The sequence below is a fragment of the Heteronotia binoei genome, chromosome 15, assembly GCF_032191835.1.
Source record: "Heteronotia binoei isolate CCM8104 ecotype False Entrance Well chromosome 15, APGP_CSIRO_Hbin_v1, whole genome shotgun sequence".
NCBI lineage: Eukaryota > Metazoa > Chordata > Lepidosauria > Squamata > Gekkonidae > Heteronotia > Heteronotia binoei.
Genome location: NC_083237.1, coordinates 33,881,227 through 33,901,984, shown reverse-complemented (window position 1 = coordinate 33,901,984; position 20,758 = coordinate 33,881,227). Strand labels below are relative to the sequence as shown.

The window sequence follows — 20,758 nt, the reverse complement described above, 5'->3', positions numbered from 1 at the left end:
CCAAACAGCTGCAGTTAGTTTTCTCACAGCAAACAAGGCTTGGAGATCAGATGACCTGCCCTTGATTTCCTGCCAGAACTGCCTCCTCCACTCCCTTCCCAGCATCTCCGTTTTTAGAAATTAAACAGGTTGGGGGAGTGGACAGGAGAGGGGTGAGAATCCAGAGAGCAAGAAGAAGGGGCTTAACCTCTGCCCCAAGTCCCGAGAACGGAAGAAAGGTATGGTTGCCATTCTCCAGATGGTGGCGGGAGATCTCCTAGTATTGCAACTAATCTCCAGGCGACAGCAGTTTGCCTAGAGAAAATGGCTGTTTTGGAAGGTGGACTCCAAAGCACTAGACCCCACTGAGGTCCCTCCCCAAATCCCACCCTCCTCAGGCTCCACCCTCAAAATCTAGGTATTTCCCAACCCGGAGCTGGCAACTCTAAAGAAAGGGTGTAGCGGTGGCGAACTGGGCGAGGTGGACATTTATACCGGTTTACTAAAGGGCTGGAGGCACCGAGCAATGGAGGAAATCAGAGCCTAACTCACGGGCAAATGGTTCTTTTAAAATGCAATGCAATGCAGGGAGTCACAACAACATGTCACCAGCCAAATCCTTCCAAGACCCAGCCACAACGATTTGCTCCGAGGGCCCAAAAGGCCTGGGAGCGTCATAAAGCATTACAAGTCCTAGCAAGTCCCAGCTGACTTGCGGCACCCCCCGGGGGTTTCAAGGCAGGAGATGTTCAGAGGTGGTCTGCCATCGCCTGCCTCCGCGCGTCCCCTCACGCCCCCGGTATTCCTTGGATGCCTCCCTATCCAAATGCTACCCAGCCAGGACTGACCCTACGTAGGTTCCGAGATCGAGCCAACCTGGGCTATCCAGACGAGGGCTTGTAAGGAATGGGCCTCTTAAATTCATACACATCAACATGTCATAAAACGGCCCGAGAGAAAATGGCACAAATTGCAGGGGGGGGGGGGGTTCCTTCTCGTGGAGGATGCAGCTGCGTGGCGCAATTGCCCTGGATAATACACGCCCGGTTGTTTCAAACCATGTAGCCGAAAGACAAGGGGAAGTTCGCTTTACTCACAGCAGTCCTAGGTGGCTCCTTTCCGCGGCTGGAGGGCTGAATCGAAAGCAAACGTGCCCGACCCAGTCCCCGTTATCCCCGCCTCCGCCGGGGAGTGTGGATAAATTTCAATCTCGGCTGATCACCACTCAAATGAACGCGGAGGAAGGAGCCTTTATTTTGCGCAGCTTGGAAATGTCAAGGGTGCCTTTTCAGAGTGTGCTCCGCCCAGGCAGGGCCGAGAGAAAGTCTTTGGCAACCCGCAGAGCCTTGCATCGGGGCGGGGTTGAGCGACAAAGCAAAGAAGCCCCGTTGAACTGTGCACCAAAGAAAGAATACATGTCCTTTGGGTTGTGTACCCTGAATGAGTGCATGCATTGTGCGCTCTGGGCAGAACTTGCTTAGCGGGGAGATTCCGTTCCTCCTCCCAACAGCCTCCTCTTGAAAACAAACACTAATGGCTTCTAAGGAATTTGCAGCTGCCACGAGGGTTGCCAATCCCCAAGTGGGGGCAGGGTCCCCAGTTTGGAAGCCCTCCCACCCCCCCTTCGGGGTCATCAGAAAGCAGGAGGAGGGGAGGGTAATGTCTGCTGGGTACTCTATTTATTTCCTATGGAGACTGATTCCCATATATAATGGAGAATCGCTGGGGCTCTGGGGGAGCTGTTTTTTGAGGGAGAGGCACCAAATTTGCAGCACAGCACCTGATGCTCTCTCCAAAACACCCTCCAAGTTTCAAAAGGATTAGACCAGGGGGTCCAATTCTATGAGCCCCAAAGAAGGTGCCCCTGTCCTTCCATTATTTCCAATGGAGAGAAGGTATTTAAAAGGTGTGCGGTCCCTTTAAATGTGATGGCCAGAACTCAGCTTGGAGTTCAATTATGCTTGCAACAGCCTTGCTCCTGGCTCCACCCCCAAAGTCTCCAGATATTTCTTGAATTGGACTTGGCAACTCTAGTTGCCACAGGTGAGGGGAAACTCACAAGGCAGACCCTTGTTAAGTTTTCCCTAAGTGTCATTTAAAAAAGAGTGAAATTCAGAACCGGTACTATTAACGATACCTTTTATTCTCAAAGTGCTTTTCCCGATTATGACCATGAATGATTATGACCATGATGAATGATGTTAGCTTCCAGTGGAGAGCCAGTTTGGGGTAGTTGTTAAGTGTGCGGACTCTTATCTGGGATAACAGGGTTTGATTCCCCACTCCTCCACTTGCACCTTCTGTAATGGCCTTGGGTCAGCCATAATTCTGGCAGAGGTTGTCCTTGAAAGGGCAGCTGCTGTGAGAGTCCTCTCAGCCCCACCCACCTTGCAGGGTGACTGTTGTGGGGGAGGAAGATAAAGGAGCTTGTGAGCCACTCTGAGACTCTGAGATTCGGAGTGGAGGGTGGGATATATAGCCAATATCTTCTGTTACATTTTTTTATCTTGTTTTTCCACTAAGGAACTCAGAAAAGTGTGGCTCTCCCTTCCTTCATAGTAGTAAGAAAAAAAGAGTCCAGTGGCACCTTCAGGACTAAAAATAACAGTTGGTAATAAGGGAGACCCCCTAGATTGGCTTTGCTTGACATAAATTAATGCTTGGAAAGCTCAGCCGTGTAGTAACATCTTCATATAGGAGACAGGCCTTTTCTGTCACTTGAGGGAACCCACATAGCCTCCTATGACTTTGGGTGAATGAGGTTTGTTTTAAACTCTGAAAAGGTCACCATAATGTTAGCTCCTTTCAGTGTATCTGAGGAAATTGAGGTCCCGGGATTGCTAAAGTTTGAGAACTTACAATCTGTCTGAACCTCAGTCTCCTTTCCCCACCATATTCCACCCGCCTGGTCTTCAACAGCTTCACCAGCCTTACACAGCTGAGACTTTAATCCTTTGCTGTTAGTTGGGTGAAGGTGTAGCCTTCGGTGAACACAATTCCATGTTCCCTTCAAGGGCTGCCCATATGTTTCTGGGTTCAATTCCAGGTGGTAGGGCTTTGTTTTACATAGGGTTTTGCTTTACATAGACTGCCTCCCCTGCATGTTCTTGTATTGCAGCTTCATTTTTTCTAGCTGAGTCCATCAGTAACCCCCACCCCATCCAAATCACGTTCAGCAATAGTCTGGAATCAAACTCTTTCACTGACCACCCCATGGCCTCTGGAGCAGCCCTCTACAGATGTCAAGAGGGCTTCTACCTTCCTAGCAACACCCCAAAATGGATATGTTCAGGAGAATTTTAAGACTCACCTTAATGTTTTTATACCGGTTGTATTTCATGTTTATTTTATAAGGCTGTTTTCACATTGTTTTTAACCACCTTGGTGCATAAGACGCTTAAGAGAAAGGTGAGCTTTTTTTTAACCATTTAATTAATAGTGAGTGTGAATTTTCCACTTATTTTTCTTTTGAGGCACTGGTTCTTTGGTACACAGAAGAAAGCTGTTCTCTTCATCACACAACATATTTATGTCGTTCAGTTTTATTGTGTAGAGCCAAAGGTCAGAACAAATGTGAAATAGCAAAGGGAAAATGAAGCAATAAAACTGGATTGCTACCATACACTGCTAATAGTTACATTTGTGTAGCAATTAAAATTCATTTAACAAGTGTCCTTTCTGATATTTGTCCAGCAGGCTATGGAAAAGAATAACATTTTGCTGGTCTAGTCTTTGGCTAATAACTTGGACCAAATTTTCTTGGCAGCTAAGGCAAAAAGGGCAGCTTTATAGGAGACTACTTGTTTCTCATCAGAGAAGAGAAACAAATCTTTCTCCATTGCCGTGCTGGAGTCTAAGCTAACCAAAATAGTGTCTAAGAATGTTTTGCCTGGAGCAGAATAAAGCAGAAATGCCACAATAATGACATAAATCTTCTAGTTCTAAAGCTCTGCAAAGGCAGATACTAGGGTTGCCAAGTCCAATTCAAGAAATATCTGGGGACTTTGGGGCGGAGCCAGGAGACTTTGGGGGTGGAGCCAGCAGACATGGGGGTGGAGCCAGGAGCAAGGGTGTGACAAGCATAATTGAACTCCAAGGGAGTTCTGCCCATCATATTTAAAGGGACAGCACACCTTTTAAAATGCCTTCCTTCCATAGAAAATAATGAAGGATAGGGGCACCTTCTTTTGGGGCTCATAGAATTGGACCCCCTGGTCCAATCCTTTTGAAATTTTGGAGGTATTTTGAGGAGAGGCACTAGATGCTATACTGAAAATTTGGCGACTCTACCTCAAAAAACAGCCCCCCCAGAGTCCCCAATACCCACAGATCAATTCCCCATCATTCCCTATGGGAATCGTTCATAGAGGTGCATGATGGCCGTGGGAGCGGGGCTTCCCCCGACGGCCAGCTGGCTGGGGGAGGGGGGAAGCCTGTAAAACTGGGGGATCCCCCGCTGGGAACTGGGGATTGGGAAGCCTAGCAGATACTGATTGACTTGTTGTTGTATATAGCTTCCATCAAGCATAGCAGTTTGCATTGTTTGGAAACAAACATGTGAAAGCTGAGCAAAATTTGTGAAAGGTAATCTTGGATAGATAGCGTGCTCTAGAATGATCCTGTTTAATTTAAACCAGGAAGCGAATTATGTTCCTGAACTAACTTGCCTATCAAAAGCGGCGTTGTCCATGCATACTGAGGCCTAGCGATTGAAATCTGCCCTGGGGGGCACCACAAATAACATCTGGCATTTCATACAGATGGAGAATTTTATTGTAACTGCAGAATCTTTTTGAAATAGAATAAAACAAATGCTAGAGAGATGACTAAGTGGATCACTCCTCAATTTGTGCAAGTAGTTAATTAGGGCTATGTGCACAGGTGCCCAAATAAATGGAAGGTCTAGTTCAGTTCTCAGCAAGGCAGCTGGAGCATTGGAGAGGGGGAGGGGGGCGGGAGTGGTAAGATCTTTTTCAGGAAAAGGTTTTGAATTCTCTCCACGTTAGCAGATATATAACTCACTTAATATTTAACCTCTGCATTACACCAGTGGGAATCATTTACAACCACAGAGCTTACAAAAGGCAGAGATTGGCTACTGAACCTGCCACACAGCATGTGCTGGGAAAGAGGATTTGGGACCAGAAGGCACCTTCATAGCTGGGAAAAGAGCAGCAATGTTCAGGCACAGTGGAGCCCCAACGCACTGGTAAGGAAGGCTCTCAGGCATGGGAATGAATGACTGTCCAAGAAATTCAGTCAAGCCCCCCTAAAAGCAGCCGGTTACACTGGGGCAGGATGAGAAGAGGGAGTGAAGGCACAAAGGAACAAAGTGGAGCTCAGAGACCCAAAGTCTGGGGGCTCACACTACAGTCCAGCACTGCATTGCCAGTCTTCACACAGTCCACTAGCTGAGACCCTACAAGAGCCAGAGAAACAGTTACAGGGAAAGTACAGTGGACTCCGGCTGGGAGGGTTCTTTTTAACGACAAGAAAACTAGATCCCGTTGCAGGTTTAACGCTCTGGTGTGTGCAAAAGATCTTACTTACGGATTCTCATTTAAGTGCATGGAGCTGTGTACTTCACTACAGGAGGAGAGTAGGAATAACTCCTTCAAATGTCAAAAAGGAAACATTTTAAAACAAACTATATGCATGAAATGCAGATATCACGGTTCCTCCAGAAAGGTCAAGAGGGAAATAAAGATGGAAAATGCTGCTTCCTCGAATTTATTAGGCTACTAGTGTCAGGCGTGGGTTCATTGAAGCTCACAAGTAAGCAGACTCGGTATTTTGGAACAAAGTTGCCTTTATTGGATACTTCAGAGTTACTCCAGCATGGCAGGCATTGGAACTGATGGAGATCAGTTCGAATTATTGGCATTTAACCTTCTACATCAAAGCTATCGTTTCTACCCCTCATTTCCCAAAACAAAAGGTTGCTTTTGCATGTGAGATTTTTCCCAATGCTCCCCCTCCCTTATCTCTTCAGTTGGTGGTTACATTTCCCGGAGACAATGTCCTTTGTGCCTCTGGAGAGGAGGTGAGAATCTGGCACATACTGTCTACTTCAAAGAGACCTTGGCAACCTTTGATATTCCTGGGAAGCTACTCTCTACTTTTCCCCCTCCCTCCTTGCTACCCTGGCCTCTAGGTTAGTGAGCATTTCTAGGCATTGATCAATATGATTAGTAACAGCTTTTATCAATATTGTAAATGAACAGAGCCTGACATACTGCCCCCCCCCAAGCTCTTGCTCGGGGTTTGTCTGGGTGCAATAGGTAAAATTGCTTAAGCAGTTGCAGAGCGTTTAAATCAGTAGCTTTAACCCATTCATCGCAGCTGGGCGGGAAGTAGCGCCAGCGCACCAAGTAGTAAAGCACCCCCTTTGGATTTTAGATTCCAGGATTTCCTTGACTTCGTGGTGCTTCTGCACCTTCACCAAGATGGGCTTGGGTTCCGGACCACGAGGGTGCCACCTCGACCCACCCGGATCTTGATGCAAAAGGCTGCAATGGAAAACAGGGTGCACTTTACTAAACAGTTTGGGCAAGTCCAGTTCTACAGTCACTTGGTTGATCACCCTCTTTATTCTGAAAGGCCCCAGGAACTTGTAGGCCAGTTTCTTGGAAGTCTGCGGCAACGGCAAGTTCTTAGTCGAAAGAAACACCGTCTCCCCCACTTTGAAATCCAGCTTGGGCTGTGCTTTTTGTCAAATTGAGCTTTGTAATCCCTTTTTGCCACCTCCAGGTTTTCCTGGATTACTTTCCAAGTCTTTTCCAGGTGGCCCCACCACTGCTGACAGTCTGTGGGCTTAGAGTCATCTGCCCCCCCGGCAGCGAAGGGAACGGCTTTCCTTCGTAGCCATTAACTGCCTGAAAGGGAGTCATTTTAGTGGAACTGTGGAGGCTGTTGTTATATCCATACTCCGCATACGGGAGTAGCTCTACCCAGTTGGACTGTTGAAAGTTTATGTAGCACCTAAGGTACTGCTCCAAAAGCCCATTCACTCGCTCACTCTGTCCGTCGGTCTGCGGATGGTAGGCCAAGCTCAGCCCTTGCTCCATTCCCGCCAATTTGTAAAACTCCCACCAAAAGTTGGCAACGAACTGTGGCCCGCGGTCGCTAATGACCTTATCGGGGAACAAGTGGACCCGGACCACGTGCAGGAAGAATAGGTACGCTAGTTCCTTAGCCGTGGGTAGTTTACGGCACGGAACAAAGTGAGCCTGCTTAGAGAACGTGTCTACCAGAACCAGGATCACTGTCCGCCCTTGGGATGGGGGCAGCTCTACAATAAAGTCCACTGACACCACTGACCAAGGCCTCCCCACCGTGGGGAGCGGTTGCCCCGGTACTTTGCCCCCCCCTTCTTTTGGCCATGAGGCAAGTTGGGCAGGTCTGCACAAAATCAGAAATGTCCTTTTTCATCTGGGGCCACCAGAACTGCCAGTTCACTAGGTGGAGGGTCTTTACCGTAACCAAAGTGACCGGAGAGCTTATTCGTGTGGCAGTGTTGTAAAACCTCCAACCGTAAGCTCTTGGGGACATACAGTTTCCCCTCGTAGTACCAAAACCCTCCCTCGCCCTTCAGCAGTCCGTCTGGTCGCTCCTCTCCTTCCTTCTTGCTCTCCATTATCAGTCTATTCCCCCCCCCCCAAGGGTCTAGTTCTTTTGGTTTTGCTTTCGACCGGGTTTGCACCACCCCAGCCATCACTTCCAGGGATATTAGGGAGTCTATTACTTCCTCTCATTGGCTTTCGTGCTGCGGAAGCCTCGAGAGGGCGTTAGCCAGAAAATTCTTTGCCCTGAAGCTGTGCCGCAGGGTGAAGTCTAACTTGGCGAAGAAGCCCGCCCAACGGATCTGCTTCCCCGTTAGTTTACAGCGCCCTGTGAGTGCCTCCAGATTTTCATGGTCTGTCTAAATTTCGAATGGTACCCGCGCCCCCTCCAACCAGGACCTCCAAGTCTTTAATGCGAAAGTTACAGCAAACGCTTCCTTGCCCCACACCGACCAATTGCGTTGCTCTTGGGAAAATTTTTTGGAGATGTAGGTGCATGGCCGTAGTTGGCCCCCCTCGTCTTTCTGCATTAATATGGCTCCTACAGCCACATTGGAGGCAGCACATTGAACCACGAAAGGCTTAAGTTCGTCAGGGTGCACTAGCACCGGTTTGCTCGTGAACAGTCTCTTAAGGGTGTCGAACGCCTTCTGGCACTCCCGGGTCCAGACTAGCTTGGCGCCCGGTTTTTTAGCGTCCAGTCCCTTCCCCTTCGTCTTTAGGAGGTCTGTGAGGGGCAGGGCCACCTTGGCGAACCCCTGAATGAACGACCTGTAGAAATTTGCGAACCCGAGAAACGATTGTAGCTGTCTACGTGTCCTCGGGGGTTCCCAGTCTAGCATGGCTTGTATTTTAGCCGGGTCCATGGCTAAGCCTTTCCCAGACACCCGGAACCCTAGGTAGTCCAGTTCCTCTTTATGGAACTTGCACTTGGACAGCTTGGCGTACAGTTTGTTCTGATACAGGGTGGTCAGGACCTTCCGCACCAACCTCACATGTGAGGGGAGGTCCTTGGAATAAATAATGATGTCATCCAGGTACACCACCACCCCCTTATACAGGTATTCTCTCAGTACTTCGTTAATGAAGTTCATAAACACCCCTGGGGCCCCTTGCAGTCCAAAAGGCATCACTAGGTACTCGAACTGGCCCATAGGAGTATTGAAAGCTGTCTTCCATTCATCCCCTTCCTTAATCCTTACTTGGAAGTAGGCGTCTCGTAGGTCCAGCTTGGTAAAGATGGACCCTTCTGAGACGGTGCTTAACAAGTCCTTAATTAGGGGGATCGGGTAGGCGTTAGACATGGAAATCTCGTTTATCCCATGAGAGTCAGTACAAAGTCTAAGGCTCCCGTCCTTCTTCTTTCAGAAGAGGACCGGGGCGGCGTGAGGTGCCATGGCGGGGCGGATGAAACCCCGCTTGAGGTTCTTCTCCAAGAACTTTCTTAGTTCCACTTTCTCTGCCCACCCCATGGAGTACAGCTTTGCTTTGGGGGGGGGACTGGCCCGGGATTAGTTCAATGGCGCAATCCGTGTCCCGGTGGGGGGGGCAGTTCATCAGCCTCAACTTCATTAAATGCCCCCCGCAGGTCCCAGTACTCACGAGGGATGGTTTGGACTTCTTCGACCGTCACGCACAGCCTCTCGTTCTTCGGCGGGGCTTTGGGGCCCCATTGCTCCCGCCAGAGGTAAGACTTGCAGCACCTGTAAGTGAAGTCTATGCTCTGTTCCTCCCACTGGATGTCCAGTTGGTGCCTGGCTAGCCACCCTACTCCGAGCACCAAGTCGAAGGAAGAGGAGGGGGCGATCACGAAAATTTCCAAGTCCCAGTGATCGTCGATCCCCACGGGGATCCTTTGGGTCTCTTCCACACAGGACTCGCCCTTCATCAGTGTCCCGTCCATTTGCTCGAACTGGATCGGGCGGGGGAGGGGTTCTCGGGGCAGCTCTAGCATTTCCACTGGCTGGGGGGTGATGATCTCTCTCGTACACCCTGAATCTATGAGGGCTCTGGCATGCATGAACCTTTTCAGCTTCACATTCAACGAAGTCAGTGGGACAAACAAAAGGGAGCCAGATATGCTCACCCTTAGCGGTGCCGTGACTTCAACAACCTGCCGTCCAGCACCCATCAGTGCAGGTTGTTCCCGTTTCCCACCGGCTCGGTTCCCCAGGGGTCCTCCCCTAGATCTTTCAGCATTATAGAATCCTCATCTAGCACCATCGATAGAGCAGTGCTGCTCTGACTTGGCTCTTTAGGTCTGGTAGACTTCTTGGCCCCCACCGGTCCCAGCTTGGAGGTCAGGGGGGGCCCCTGGGGAGGGGGCTCCGGACAGTTGGCCGCCAGGTGGTTCGGGTCTCCACACCGGTTGCATTTGCGGGTCGATGGAGGGGGTTTTGCTGCCCCCTCCCCCCCAGCCCTTTTTGGCCTCTGGCTTTGCGCTGGGCTTAGCCTCCCGCCCGGGTTTGCCCCCTTGCTGCTGCTGGCATTGGAGGGCCACCATCTTTATGTTGGTTTTGACCTCGCCCGCCAGCTGTATCCACCCGAGCAACGTGGTGGGTCTTGCTTGCCCCAGGCCCGATCCAGCAAACTAGCGTTTAGGCCCCATCGGTAGGCTGTTATTTTTATCATCTCACTCCAGCCTCGGATCTTGGCGCAGTGGGTCCGGAACTCGGCAGTGTACTCCCGGATGGTCATTGTCCCTTGCTGTAGGTTCTGGAGCATCGTGATGGCCCTGGTCTTTTGTAGCGGGTCCTCGTACTGGGACAGCAGGGCTTGGAGGAAGCCCCCCACGGTGTCCAGCTCGGGCCCCCTGGTCTCGTACAGGCTCACATTCCATCTTTAGGCGGCCCCCTTCATCTTTGACCCCAAGTAGTCCACTAGGCTGAATTCGTCTGGGAAGGTGTCCCCCCAGTAGTGCATGTAGCTGTTTGCTTGAATTATGAAGTACTCCACTCCCTCCAGGTTGTCGTCGAACGTAGCGTCTAGTTCTCAGGTCTTCGCTCATCTCCCCGGTCCGGCTGGGGCTGCTGGCGCTGCTGGAGTGGCCGGGGGTGCTGCGGGTGGCAGTCAAGTCAGTCTCTCGACTCCCCCCATCAGGGCTCGGTTGATCTGCTTTTGGACCTCTTGCAGCATTAAGGCCATGTTCTCCTTCATTTCGCGCCTCAGGTCCCGGGCTAGCGTGGACACCTCTCCCCTCAGCGCCTCGACTGGCTCCGGGCCCTTCGGCAAAGTCTCGTCATCCTCATCTTCTGATTCCGACCCCGGCCGCTGGTCGACGGGGTTAGGGGACCACTCCCCTCCATACATGCCTGGTGGCGAATCCCCGCTGCCTCCTGGGTTCCCCCTCGGGCCTGGTCGGTTGAGGATGGCCTCATGCTGGATCGTGGCCTTGTCCATTAGGGTGGTTGAGGTGCGGGGGCACCATGCTCTCGGGGTTAGGAAGAGCTCTTGTATGTGTGTCGTCCCCCCTAGCTTGGCTGGTCTCCTCTCGGTAACGTGCCTCACCAGGGACTTCGGGATGTCGATCGGTTCTGAAGGCTCTCGGTCGCCGGGTGCTTTTTCAGCCATCCGCTACAAAGTTACCTGCGCTGATAAACCTTCGTAGGGATCAGTTCCAAAATGTAAGGCGTGGGTTCATTGACGCTCACAAGTAAGCAGACTCGGTATTTTGGAACAAAGTTGCCTTTATTGGATACTTCAGAGTTACTCCAGCATGGCAGGCATTGGAACTGATGGAGATCAGTTCGAATTATTGGCATTTAACCTTCTACATCAAAGCTATCATTTCTACCCCTCATTTCCCCCCAAAAAAGTTTCTTTTGCATGTGAGATTTTTCCCAACGCTCCCCCTCCCTTATCTCTTCAGTTGGTGGTTACATTTCCCGGAGGCAATGTCCTTGGTGCCTCTGGAGAGGAGGTGAGAATCTGGCACATACTGTCTACTTCAAAGAGACCTTGGCAACCTTTGATATTCCTGGGAAGCTACTCTCTACTTTTCCCCCCTCCCTCCTTGCTACCCTGGCCTCTAGGTTAGTGAGCGTTTCTAGGCATTGATCGATATGGTTAGTAACAGCTTTTATCAATATTGTAAATGAACAGAGCCTGACAACTAGCCTCTGAAACAACAGTCCACATACATTCAACAGGTCACTGCCACCACCGACACTTTGAGACCAGGCAGAGTCCAAAATTCAACTTCTGTCTGCCTCTGCCCCTTTCCCTCCCCACCTCTTTCTCTCTCACACAAAGAGACCTGGCTCACTCAAGAGCTGGCATATACAAAACTAGTTCTTTTAAACCTCAGAGAATCTATGCAGATCACTTAACACAGTAAGTTTTTCATATATTTTGGGAAAACAAGATTAAGAAGGGAAGATGCATGCAATTACTTGCAAGTGAGATAAGAAAACAAGATGGAAGGATTTCATGTACAAGGGACAATGCAAAATGGATAGAATGCAGCAGAAAGTTAAACCAACTTGACTCCACTGATGCTGTAGCTTATTGGCATATAGTTCACAGATCTTAAGCCATGTCAGCCTGACACAGTCCTATCCTCTTCCTTTGCATGTGTCTAAGAAAGACAGCAGTAATTATCCCTTCAGGGTTTTCTTCAGTCATGCCCCCTTGCATGGAAAGGTGCTTTGTTGGCGCTCTGGCTGGTGGTAAGGAAACTAATGGATTACTTTTGGAGGAGAAACTCTCCCCCCTAGTGGTGGGGCTTTGTTATTTGCTGTCCACTCCTTGATGTTATTAGAGAATGTGCCTGAAGGCCACACCTCTTTCCCCTGCCCCCCCTCACTTTTGTAAAAATATCTTTGGAAGATATTAGATTGGTACACAAAAGATGATTTCCAGAGTTCACAGGGGCTGTAAATTTATTTTCAGGGGCATGAAACTAGTCATTTTAAACAAGGAACCTCTGTTCTTTGCTCCCTGGAGGCATTATCTTCCTATGGATGAAAGAGGTCCTTACTGCAAGACTTTTGTAAAAGTCCAGGGCCACAGGATGCCACAAAATACAGAGAAGATAGCACTAGAGCCCCCCCCCCATCCTTGCAAACCTGTAGGAATCATGCCCTGAGAAGCTGCTTGATTCTCAGGTCTCACAAAGACCACAGACAGGAATGTGGGTGAGACCATATGTCTGGTATACCAGCCTGGAGTCCTGCGTTCCCCATTGTGTCTGAAGAGTCAAAAGGGCACAGGCATTTCACATCCGTATTCACCCACATTCTCAGTTTCTTATGCTGACACATGCAGTATGGACAAATTGATGACTATATTGAATCCTGTAAACAGCATAGACACGGTCTGTCTTCCTTGAACAGATGCGTCCTGTTGTTTGTTTAAACACTATGTACTAAGTAAATATGTAGCTGCAAGACAGGATGTATAAATAAAGTGAAGGCTGGCTGAAGAAGTCAGACCTCTCTGCTTCCTCAAGATACATGTGTCGATTGCTTATTCCTTCACAAACCCACTGCCTAAAATGCCAGAAAGAGAAAATCCCATCTTACATTGAAGCCAAGAGCCTAGTGAAGCCACCTCTATGCAGACTTCCAGATACCAACTTGCCACACTTTGTTGACCTTATGGGAAATGGGCAGTCTGGCAACAGCAGAGACAATGAGGGTACAGCAGACAAGGGGGTAAAGGGAGTGGTAAATACAGGGCTTTCCCCCCCAATCCTCTAGGGGTGAGGGGAGAGAAGGAGTACTGGGCAATGGTCCACGAAGGGATGAAAGAGCCACCCATGGAAAAATGGATCCTCATTAGGGGATTAGCTGGACTGGAGGCTGTTGTCCAAGTTCTACTCTCCAAACTTCAGCCTTAGCCTTGTATCTCTTTTGCCCAGTTCTTGGGATCCTTTCCTCCCCCTGCCACAACTGCTCACCTGAACTTGCTTGAAGCCAGTTGAGCGCTTTTGCTTCTAGCAGCTCCCATTCATCCCTCTGCTCTACAGCATTGGAGTGGAGCCAGAGGATGGCCAGCACAGTTGCCCACACTTCGGGGTACACCTATTGGTGGAGGAAGAGAAGAGAGACACTGAGTCCTACCTGCTCACAGACACTGTACAGGCCTAACACTTAACCATGGTTAAGCATTGGTTATGCCAATAAAGGTTTTTTGAATTGGAATTGGTTAAGAATTGGAACATATTTTTATTTGTTGCCCCTTTTATAAGGGATAAGACAATCCTTCCTATTTTGGAACAATCTGTGATGCTGCTGGATAAGACATTCCCAGAGAAATAACTGGTTGATGAAATACCAGCAGTCACTAAGGTGACAGCTAGGTTTTGTGCCCAGGTGATTAAACAGAGGGATAATATCAAGCAATAGGGTTCAAAGGTCCCCCCCCCCACTTTTGTGTAGATTATGAGGAGATATTATTTTGCTAAACACTAATGACTACTGTTTTAGGAATAGTTTATACAAGATTAAGCTTAACAATAATTTTTCAGCATTATAGAACTGTATTAATTATAACTTGGATGTATATTCTAATTGTATATTTTCTGACAGACTTGTATTCTTAATAGTAGTAGCTAGGGGGCCCCTAACATCATCAAAGTGACAGTTGCCCCACCCACACATGCACGCCCCGCCCACACAAAAATGAACGCCGTACGTTTCCTTATGGAGGAGTGACACAACAGTCCCCAAGGGGGCGGCTAGGGATCCGCCCCCCCCCCCCCCCCAGGAATGCTGGCTGTTTCCTAAGGCAGAAAGGAGAGCCAGCCAATGGTGCGGCAGGCTTCATATTGTTTGGGGAAAAGTGTGTTTTGCAACACAGACGTTATTTAGAGAATTGTGGAGATGCAACGGTTCTAAGCGGACATAGTTTGGAGAGGAGACATACCCAACAGATACAATGATGGCTTTAAAACTGAACACTGCTAACCTTATACGTGTAACATGTCCCTTTAACATCAGGTTGCATCAGGTTGCGTGTCGATACTCCAAAGGGGTCTGTTGAGACGGGCTGAGTGGGCGACAATGTGGCAGATGAGGTTCAACGTGGCCAAGTGCAAAGTAATGCACATCGGGGCCAAGAATCCCGGCTACATATACAAGTTGATGGGGGTGTGAACTGGTAGAGACTGACCAAGAGAAAGATCTTGGGGTCGTGGTAGATAACTCACTGAAAAAATGTCAAGACAGTGTGCGATTGTTATAAAAAAGATTGGCAATGTGTGGTGATTAACATGTGGAATTCACCTCCACAGGAGGTGGTGGAGGCTACAAGCATAGCTAGCTTCAAAAGGGGATTGGATAAAAATATGGAGCAGAGGTCCGCAGCATTTTATTGGAACGGTCTGGGGCAGTGATGCTTTGTATTCTTGGTGCTTGGGGGGGCAAAGTGGAAGGGCTTCTAGCACCACTTGTGAACTTCCTGATGGAACTGTCAAGCATTGTATCTTTATTCTCTATTAAAGTATTTACAACATAGAATTGTTACTAACCCTGAATTAAACTTAGGCACATCAAAGTAGCAACCCCCACCTTTCTTCTTTCACTTTTACTAACAAATGCAGGAATGTCCTCTTTGAAGATAAGACCTCTTGGGACTTCTTCTCAGGCTCAGCCAGGCCTGAACCCAGGATGTGCTAGCCGCAATGTAGATAAAGAACCCACTGTGTGAATTTCACACGTGAATGTAGAATTGTTTATAGAACCTTTGATGTGCCATCTTAAAGCATGTATTCTAGTGTTACAAAGTATCAGTTCCAATCCTCAGCTTGAATGAGCCACATGAATTATCAATAAACCAAACTTAGTTTCAAAATTCAAGGACTGGTTATTTTGAAATCTCATGCTTGACATTTTGGAACTGATCCTTTATTAAGAGTTCATCTGACCTGGCAACTTTTAAGCCGGATGGCTGAAATAGCACCAGATAACAGAGAACCTACTGATCCATTCAAAGGAGTAGAGGTGCACCCCCCCCCCCGGCACATCGTTGGGACTCAGAGAGTCGGGGGGCACTGGTCCCCTCTGCACATACAGCAATTGTTCATCACCCCTCAGAAGTGGGAGCCGCATACCTCAACCGCACTGATGGACGAGGCACCAGCACGCCATGAGATCATCCTGACGAGACCGGTGCGAGGGGGAAAAGGCGGCGGGAACCCTGGGCAGAAGTGAGAAGATTGCCGTATTAGAGATGAGGATGAGCGGGTTGGACCCCGACCAGAGGATGGCCGTCCAGCTGGGTCCAAGTCGGAGGAGGAAGATGGGGGCAACCCGAAAGAGCCAAACACCCTGGAAAACGTAAGAGGGGAGATGTCTGCTATGGCGAGGGAACTACGGGATGAAATCCAAGCCAACACCACCTTCATGGCTCAAGAGATGCAGAGGCAGATCGATTGGTGGATGAGGCGCGACCCAGGGAAGGCGTGCCCCACCAATCGCACCCAGGCGCGTCCCACCAGGCGACCCAGGCGCGTCCCACCAATCGCACCGGCACCAGCACCACAGGCACTGCCAGTCGTGCTGGCACCTCAAGTGCCTCCAGTGATACCGGGGCAACCGGGAGGCCCTGCACCACCGTCAGGACCCCCGGCCCCTCGAGACTATGGGAGGGGCCGAGAACTGGACACCACCTTCGATGGTGACCCAGAGGAGGTAAAGTACTTCACCATCCAAGCCAATAGTTACATGCACTATTGGGGAAACACGTTCCCTGATGAATTCAGCCAAGTGGACTACCTTGGTTCGAAGCTGAAAGGGGCCGCAAGAAGGTGGTACATAAGCCTGTACGAGACGAGGGGCCCGGAGCTCGGCACCATAGCCAGGTTCCTGCAGGTGCTGCTGACTCAGTACGAAGATCCCCTCCAAGAAACCCGAGCCATCACAGCCTTGTGTGAGATGTAACAAGGGGCAAAATCGGTATGTGAGTATGCGGCCAATTTCAGGGCCCACTCGACCAAGGTACGGGGTTGGAGCGAGATGATGAAAATTGAAGAGTTCCAGAGAGGGCTAAACGCGAGTCTGCTGGATCGAGCCCTGCAGCAAGCCCTGGGATGGGTACAACTGACAGGTAAGGTGGAGACCAATATGAAACGGGTGGCCCTTCAATGCCAACTGCAGCAAGGGGGGAAGGGGGGATGTGAGGCTCGGTCTGGGGCTAAGACTGACGGAAAGAAAAGTGTGGCCAGGGGGGAACACCCAAAACTCCCATGGTGTGCAAATGCTTCCGATGTGGTGACCCAAATTGTGTGGTGGCTAATTGCCCAGGGAAACCTCAAGACCCCCCTTACTCTGAAACCAACCGTGGCTGTGTCAGACGATTGAACCTCAAATCAACCAGACTCCATTAGATACAAAGTTTAAGGCTTTATTTGATAGTTCATAGTTTCTGAGCGTAGCAAGATTAAAACTGATACATTCTCCCCGGTGAGGAGTTTCTTTAAAGAATTGTACATCAAAGGCTTTCTAAACAAAACTAGGTTCCCAAGCATTCTTAACATGAAGTGTTACTTTTCACACAGTGACTTTCTGCTTATCTCTCTGCGGTCCTTGATCTCACAGGCATGGCCAGGCTGCCATCCCTGGAGGCATTTTATCTTCAAAGGGGGAATTGCCTTTGTTAATTCCCAGGATAGGAATTCACACCAGTGTTAGTAAATACTATGCTCCTACTTTGATATGCAAGGTCTCTTCTCATGGTTAGTAACATAGGCTAGAAAATGAAGTCAGTTAAGCTAAGCATTTCATTACAGTAATCTTCCAGAGTCTGACATACTGCCCCCCCCCCCAAGCTCTTGCTCGGGGTTTGTCTGGGTGCAGTAGGTTCCGCAGGGCTTGCAAAACCACCCTCTTTCTGCAAGCTTATAAGGAACCCTGAAAGCGACATCTAGCCATCGGAATATTCCTTACTGAATGTAGCACCTTAACTTACTGTAGTTTTAAAAAATTTATGTAACTGTTTTTAAATGTATTTATTAATCGTATTTTACAATTGCTTTGTATAATAATCATGGTATATACTATATCCTGTTAGCCGCCCTGAGCCTGCTTCAGCAGGGAGGGCGGTATATAAATAAAATTTATTATTATTATTAAAATCTTTTGAGGAGGGGGGAGGCCCGTAGGTCTGATGACTTGACCCATTCATCACTGCTTGGAGGGAAATATTTCCAACGAACCAAATAGTACAACACCCCCCTTTTTACTTTCGAGTCTAGCACCTCCTGCACCTCATGGTGACTCTGACCCTTCACTTGAATAGGTGTGGGCTCTTGAGGACGGGGGTGTCATGACGTAATTCCAGGATCTTTCCGAATAAGGCTGCAATGGAAAACAGAGTGAATTTTACTAAACATTTTAGGCAGTTCCAGTTCTACAGTCACTTTATTTATCACCCTTTTGATTTTGAATGGGCCCAGAAATTTATACGCCAGTTTTCTGCGGGACCGAAGAAGACTTCAACCAGGCCCAAGGAGTCGGTTCGAGGGAGCACCGCAACATCGATGGTGCTAGACGAGGATACTATAATTCTGGACGACTTAAGTGAGGAGTCGGGAACAGAGCCGGCGGAAAAGGAGAGCGACCTGCACTGAGAGGTGCCGGGAGGCAGGTCATGGATCTAACGACACCGTTGCGGGTGAGAATAACTGGATCTTTATTTTTTGTACCATTGACATTGCTAAATCAAAAGCTTAAGCGCTTTATCAATGCCTGGCCCCTAATTGACTCAGGGTGCATGTGGGAGATTATCACACCAAAATTAGTGGACGCTTTGGGACTGGTACGGAAGCTGCTACCCCACCCAATCCAATTCGAACAAATGGACGGGTCCGTAATGAGGGAATAGCCTTGTGTAGAAGAAACCCAGGGAGTACCGGTGGAAATAGAAGATCATTGGGACATAGAAATGTTCATGATCGCCCCCTCATCCTCCTTCGATGTGGTGTTGGGGGTCGGGTGGCTAGCAAAGCACCAACCGGATATACAATGGGGAGACCAAACCATAGACTTCACTGACAGAAGGTGCAAGCACCATCACTGGTTGGGGGCCTGTGGGCCTAATCCTCCCCCCAGGATTTTCCCAAGATTTTCTCCTCCAAGCGGGAGGCTTCATCTTCTTTCCCCGGGCCCCCGTCCCCCTCGTCCAAGTCGGGCAGGCTCACGCGTGACGCATCAACCTCTTTTCCTGGCTCTCCCGCTGATGGCCTTGTGAGGAGGGTCTCGTGTCGAGCGGGGGCTGCGTCCATCAGTGCAGTAGAGGTCCTCGGCTTCCACTGCTGCAGGCTGATGAACAGGGTTTGGATGTAGGAAGGGGATTCGATTCCCATGGCATGCCTATGTCCAAGGATGTGCCATGGGGGAGTTTTCGGTTCCCCTGGAGGTTCTCCATTATCCGGTACTTTTTCAGCCATTCGACTTCAAAGTGGCTGGTTCAGATAAACCCCTTTTCAAAGATTAGTCTCAAAATGTCAGGCGATGGAGACTCAAGGCAGTATTCATTGAAACCATGTATACTTTATTGGAAACTCATAGCTGGTTACAAAAGTTGAGACTAATACCTGGGAATGGGTGTCTCTTAGTCTTATGGAATCTACATCAAAGCGATATCTAAACAAAACCACTATTCTCAAAACAACAGGGAGTGAAGGTGCAAACTTTCACATGAGAGCTTCCGCTTATCTCTTTGCCTTTGGGAAGATGCTGGCCGACCACGGTATCTACTAACGGTCGCATTCCTTCAAACGTCCCCTCTTTGATATGCATGCTAGCTACAGTATAACAAAAGGCTGTGGGTTAGTATGGAGAGTCCATTTGGTTAGTATTTTATAATTTCAGCATGATAGAGTTAAAGATCCTGACAGTTTCTTTGTTGCTCAAAATGTTTTATAAAAAAGCCATTAGCCAAAAATTGGCGTGATTAAACATTATTAAAACCAAACCAGGAGAAGGAGTTTCTGTGTTGCTGATAATGGATGAGAGAAGAGACGGCCCCTGCCTTCAGCTGGGCATAAGAACGGGACTGCTACAGAAAAAAGTCTTGCTCCGGCTTTTTAAAGAGCTGTTCAGGATTATGTGGGGAAGAGCATGCACGGTGTTGTTTTTTAAAGTAAGGAACCCATGAAAACATGATGTTGGTATTAGGACTTGTGTTTAAATAGCTCTCGTCCTATCTTTTCTCGGTGCTGAGACATTATTTTCAGTGTTATTGGTAAAACCATATGCCTATCAGTGTATCAGCATCAATCTCCCTCTTACTGATCAATAGTGAACTCCCTAAATGCAATGTGATCTTTTTAATATTGAACGTTTTTTAGTATAAAAAAATCTGTATCAAAAATTTGCACAAACTCAACGGCTTCTAAATACATTTTTATTTTTATACATGCGAATGTATAAAATGTACATTTATTACAGAAAGTTTTTAAAATTTATTTACAAAAGGGGGCAAAGAAAGGTATTCACAGATGCGCCATTCTGAAATGTATTATGCAGTAATTTTTCAACAAGTGTCACATAGGGTCGGTGGCATTTCTGAAACAATGTTCTCAATTGTTCACAGGGAGTTGGGGATCTTCGTACGCCTTCCACCACGTTGACCAACTCTGACATGATTCTTGTTAATACCGCAGCAATCCAGAAAACACGTGATAACCGTGATCACATACAACACTGGGCCCGTATTCAGATTGCAACACACATATCTTAAGTTCTCATCATAAAAAGCAGTGGGCCACGTCAAACATCCATGAGAATTCTGTCCGGGTCTATCTAAAATACATCCTTCACACATAGAATGAGATCGCTGGAGCAATAATTGAGAACTGAATAAGTGGCAGCAGTTATCAGTTTGTACATCGCAGAACGTGACTTTTGCTTGTCCACAGGTGGAACGTCTTCATCGGACACTCCCACATATTTTTGCAGGACGGTATGAATCGATGTCTGAACACCGGACAAGTCCACGAGACAAATTTTCTAAAAAAATCACAAACACACAAAATGAGAAAAGGAGCCTAAACAGAAACAACACAACCTTTACGCATCTTTCCCATGTTGTTCTACCCACCTTAAATGTATCTTGTTGTGGCGGATTCACGGAGTCACAACTCTCACCACCCTGGAAACATCTACTCCGCTTCGGTGTACAGATTTCTGCCCCATCTTTCATTTTCTTGGGTGAAACAAAAAGGCGCTTTGCAAGAACTGATTCTACATTCTCCTTTTCAGAATCGGTGCTAG

At 48.5% G+C, this 20,758-nt stretch overlaps 2 protein-coding genes across 2 annotated transcripts in view; both read right to left on the bottom strand.

Annotated features, from left to right (window-relative positions):
* NDRG2 (NDRG family member 2) overlaps positions 1 to 20,758 on the bottom strand; it is a 307,888-nt gene that overhangs the window by 245,913 nt on the left and 41,217 nt on the right. The window lies entirely within an intron of this gene.
* Positions 5,140 to 20,758, bottom strand: part of LOC132584528 (von Willebrand factor A domain-containing protein 5A-like) — a 45,378-nt gene continuing 29,759 nt past the window's right edge. The window contains exons 2-3 of the mRNA XM_060256431.1: positions 13,441 to 13,564; positions 5,140 to 5,398 (exon numbers count right to left, since the gene is read on the bottom strand). Coding sequence (XP_060112414.1) covers positions 5,319 to 5,398; positions 13,441 to 13,564 — 204 coding nt within the window. The 3' untranslated portion in view covers positions 5,140 to 5,318. The remainder of the gene's footprint in view (positions 5,399 to 13,440; positions 13,565 to 20,758) is intronic.